At 45.2% G+C, this 4,615-nt stretch overlaps 1 protein-coding gene across 2 annotated transcripts in view; it reads right to left on the bottom strand.

Annotated features, from left to right (window-relative positions):
• Window positions 1-1,985, bottom strand: part of DCAF7 (DDB1 and CUL4 associated factor 7) — a 31,633-nt gene extending 29,648 nt beyond the window's left edge. For both annotated transcript variants that reach the window (XR_013339126.1, XM_077780299.1), the window contains exon 1: window positions 1,761-1,985. Coding sequence is in view for 1 of the 2 variants with exons in the window: in XM_077780299.1 (XP_077636425.1) it covers window positions 1,761-1,898 (138 nt within the window). In the remaining variant the exon portion in view is untranslated. The remainder of the gene's footprint in view (window positions 1-1,760) is intronic.
• Between the last annotated feature and the right edge of the window lie 2,630 nt (window positions 1,986-4,615).

Below are 4,615 nucleotides of genomic sequence, written 5' to 3'. Positions count from 1 at the left end.
GTCTGTTTCAGATTCTGTATCTCCCTCTCTCTCACCCTCCCCTGCTCACACTGTCTCTCTTTCTCTCAGAAATTTAAAAAAAAATTTTTTTTAATTAAAAAAAAAAAAAAAAATGGGGCTACTACTGCTTACCCAAATGGACTCTGGAAGATCTTGCAAGAAAAAAGGGGACATCAATTTGCATAAAAAACCTCAAGCACTCTGACAGATTTTACTTTTTTTTCCTCTTAAACATATATTCTTAAATAATAGGGGTCTCAATTTTACTAACACAGTTTCCACATCAGGACCCTGAATTCCATTCCATTCAGCTATTCACTATGGAGCATAAGGAAGAGCCAGACATTACAGAAAATAAAACTATGTTTTGCTCAGGACTCTCTGGTTTCTGTGGACTGGGTAGCCTTGACTATGAGTGTGTAGTCCCTGGGATTTATGTGGAAGCTGTGCCTGTTTATGTCTGAGCAATGAGAGTCCATCGCATCCATCGATTTCTCAAAGGGGGTTCCAGAAAAGCTGAGCCCTATACTCCAGAGAAATGCTCCTGGAAAACTTACAATGTACAAATGTTTTTTAATGTGTAGAAAAGAACTCTTTTCCTACAACGAACTTTGGGTCAGAAATAAGAAGATTAACCTGTGCAACACCCAACTGCTAGTCAGTGGACCAGACGGAACCAAACTCCATTGAGATTTTTCCCTTGAACCATGCCTATCGCTGTCCACACAATTTCATTCTTCTTAAGTCATTCTTCATAAGTCTTCTTATGTGTATACTCTTAAGCAAGAGTATACACATAACGCTTTAAACACCACTAGCCACTGCTTTCAGTTGCTCTGATCACTATCACAGTGTTTAATACAATCAGTGGAAGAGATTAAGGGATAAAGGAAAGAAAATTCTGCCCACTGATGTATTCAACAACTTTCAAAAGTAAATTTATGCTGCAATGTCAGCTTGAAAAGCCTCCACCTACTGCCTGTGCTTCTATGAAAGCACATCGACAAACTGTCGACGTTCCGAAAGACTTACTACTACTCAAGGTTACACTTCTGTAGCAGCATGAAAGAAACCGAGAAAGATAAGGAAAGTGTCATCCTTCTCCCGTCGGAAAACAGTGACAGAATCATGGGCCAAAGTTTCCAAAAAGAGATCACTTTGAAGAGGACACATATGAGGCAGCAATAGCAGTGACACACTATGGCAGAAGTGACGGGCCGGGTGGTCCAGGAATGGTACCTGGGGGTGGAAGTAGGAGGCTGGGAAGCCTGCACAGTAAACAGCCCTAACAAATCTAATGTAGCCAAGAGTGTAAGGCCGCCAACTGAAGCGCCAGCAGTTTTCTTCCCAGCCACCTCTTCTCTCTCTTCCCTTGTCCGCCCCTCAAATGAAGCAATGCGGCGGGAAAGGAGAGAATTGGAGTGATAAATGGCGTGGCTTTTCGGTGTAAAGTCGAGTTTGAGTGCCGTTTCCCCCCCCCCCCAAATCAGCTGTCTGACTCGAGCAAGTCACAACACAGTGCCTCAGTTTCCCCATGAGTAAAATGGGGTAATTACGCTCCTAACTACACAGGAATGCTGCCAGGATTAAATGAGACAACGAGCGTGAAACCTTTTGCAAAGGACCAGACACAGAGGAACCGCTCCGGGACGCTAAGGGAAGTCCGCAGGAGGGTCCTGGGGTCGGGGGCTCCGGCCCGGAAAGGGTGCTCCCGGGGCCCGCTCCCCGCCAGCTGGGTTCCGAGCCCCTGCCCGGCCCACCTTGTTGTTGTACTCCTCCACGAAGCTGCCCAGCGCCAGTCGAAAACGCTTGTCGGGCCGCACACTCCAGTTCATGGCGTAGACGGTCCAAGGCGCTTCATACTTGTAGATCTCCTTCCGTTTGCCGTGCAGGGACATGGTGGCGGCGGCAGGGCCGCAGTGCGGGCCGGGACGACAGCGAGCTGCTGCGGGCCGGGAGCAAGTCAGACGGGGAGCCGGGCGGGAGACTGANACCCCCAGTTTCAAACCCGCTTGGGCTAAGACCACAGCCACCTTCCGTTTGAAGCCCCGCCCCGCCCTCTCGGAACGGAAGCCACGCGACGCCTGTAGCGGCGCCGGCCGTTGGCTGCCTGACACGTCCTTTCCAGTGGTTCCTCCTCTTTATTGGCTAGGCCACCCATAGCTTCTGAAACTCTTCACTATTGGTGAAGATGTTTGTCATTCCAAAGAATTGCCCCGCCCAATTTCAGGGGGGGCAGGCGCTTTCTCAGCTCTAAAGGTGATTGGTTGACAACAATGTCAGTCAGAGAGATAACGGCGCAGTGCGGGTGAATGGGGACTTGGGTGGCGTACAGGCCAGCAGCTTAGTTGCAGGCCTCCAAGTTGGAGGCCAAGTCTCTGAGAGTGAAACCTCCTTTGTGACCTGCTCTGACTTCCTCTCTGAAGCTGCTATTGCCGGCGGCTTCACGCTGTCCAGTAGAAAATGTAAATTCTGCCTTACCTGAGGGCCTGCGGCCTTAATTTCCTCCTAGTGCCCATAGCCTTGAACACTGGAGGGTTGTTCTCCATGTCCCCCAAGGGCCGGCCTTCCCGCGTTTTCCTGGCCATTCTAGAAATGCTCGGGATTTCAGAGTTGGTTTTCAGTAATCAGCCACCCGACTTGCTGGGCCCTAAGTTTTTGTTGGTTCTCATTCATTCCATCCTTTCCCGGCAGCGGCAGCGAGGCCCAAGGCAAAAACTAACCAAGCCCTAGACATATCTGTGTCCTTAGTTTGAAATGGAGAAGCGCCTGAATATAGGTCACATCTCTTTGTAATTTAGCTTTGCTTTCAACACAATGAAAGAAGAATTAATAGAATTGTTAGATGACATTAAATATTTTAAATATCGTGGATTGTTGGACAACTCAGATCAAAAGAATTGAGTGACTGCTTTATATAACAAACCCTTTAGTGTTCAATCTACTTCTTGGAACAAATTTTCTCTGCTTAAGTTTATGAAAAGGAAAGAAAAATAGGCATAAAAATGTTGCTGAACCAGGGCACTTGGGTAGCTCAGTCGGTTAAGCAACTGACTCTCCACTTGGGCTCAGGTCATGATCTCTCCTTTGGTTGAATGGAACCCTACCACCAGCTCTGGGCTGGGAGCGAGGAGCGTGCTTGGGATTCTCTCTCTTTTTCTGTCTTCCACCACAAAATTTATAAACATTAAAAAAGTGTTACTGAACCTTGTCTTATTCTAATAAAAAGTGATAGTCATCCACGCTCATGAGCTAATGAGAAGAAAATACCCTTTTATAGATGCATTCCCATTAAAATTTTGGTTTCTATAAAAATTTGAATTATAATTAGGTCGTTTTGAACAACTCTGTATTAAGCGTAATGCTTAAAGTTTTGGTAAGTTTACAAAAGGTAATTTTAAAATTTCGAGACTTTTGCATTTGTTGCAAACAGTTATGATCAGGTTATCAATAATAGGCCTTAAATCTGGAAATAAATTACATGTAGATAAACTGTGGGAATAGAATGGAATTATGAGAAGAGAAAAAGGAATAGTTAAGAGCTTATTCTTGTGTTTTTTTTTTTAATGTTTCTTTTATTTTGAAGGAGAGTGTGATTGGGGGAGGGGCAGAGGGAGAAGGGGACAGAGGATCCAAAGGGAACTCTGTGCTGACATCAGTGAGCCAAATGTGGGGCTCTAATTCACAAACTGTGAGCCCTATGTAGGAGCTTGAACTCACGAACCATGAGATCACGACCTGAGAGCTGAAGTCAAACACTCAATCAACTGAGCCACCCAGGCACTTGGTTCTTGTGTGTGTGTGTGTGTTTAATGTTTATTTATTTTTGAGAAAGAGAGACAATGACAGAGAGACAGAGAGACAGAGTGTGAGCAGGGGAGGGGCAGAGAGAGGGAGACACAGAATCTGAAGCAGGCTCCAGGCTCTGAGCTGTCAGTAGAGAACCTGATGCAGGGCTCGAACTCATGAACCGCGAGATCATGACCTGAGCCAAAGTCAGACACTCAACCAACCACACCACCCAGGCACCCCATTCATCATCAGTGAATGATGTTGGCTCTCAAATCATTATGCTATTTGTATCTAAATGGATTGGTATAAATGAAGCAATTTACACAGTATCAATAGTCACGATATACTGGAAATAACATGCTTGCAACTACTTAAACTTATCAATGAAATACTTCAAATGTTAACTTCAAATGTGGTGGTAGGGATTCATTTTCAAAATTCTTTCAAGGAGTACCAAAAAAGGACTGAAGACCAGTGACCGGGTACTTTTTGGACAACAGCCCATCTCAGTTGGCCCATCTTAACCCAGATGGTCTCAACCCAAATTGCTTCATTTGTTAGGCTAGATTCTTTTTTTTTTTTAAATAAAAGTATAATTTACACATAGAAGTGCACATATTTTCACAATCTGATATACACATAGGTAACCAGCTCCTGGATCAGGAAGCCGAACAGTACTGGCACCCCAGAAGTCCCCCTCATGCTTGGATAAACTTCTTAGCCTCTCTCTGCTTCTGATTCCTTATCTCTGAAATGGAGCTAATAATACCACCCTCATAGGGTTGTTAGAAGGCATCGATTCACTGACATCTGCAGAGTAGTC

Source organism: Crocuta crocuta, unplaced genomic scaffold (genome assembly GCF_008692635.1).
Source record: "Crocuta crocuta isolate KB4526 unplaced genomic scaffold, BGI_CrCroc_1.0 scaffold288, whole genome shotgun sequence".
NCBI lineage: Eukaryota > Metazoa > Chordata > Mammalia > Carnivora > Hyaenidae > Crocuta > Crocuta crocuta.
The sequence above is the reverse complement of the archived record's forward strand: the minus strand, read 5'-3'. Positions and strand labels throughout refer to the sequence as shown.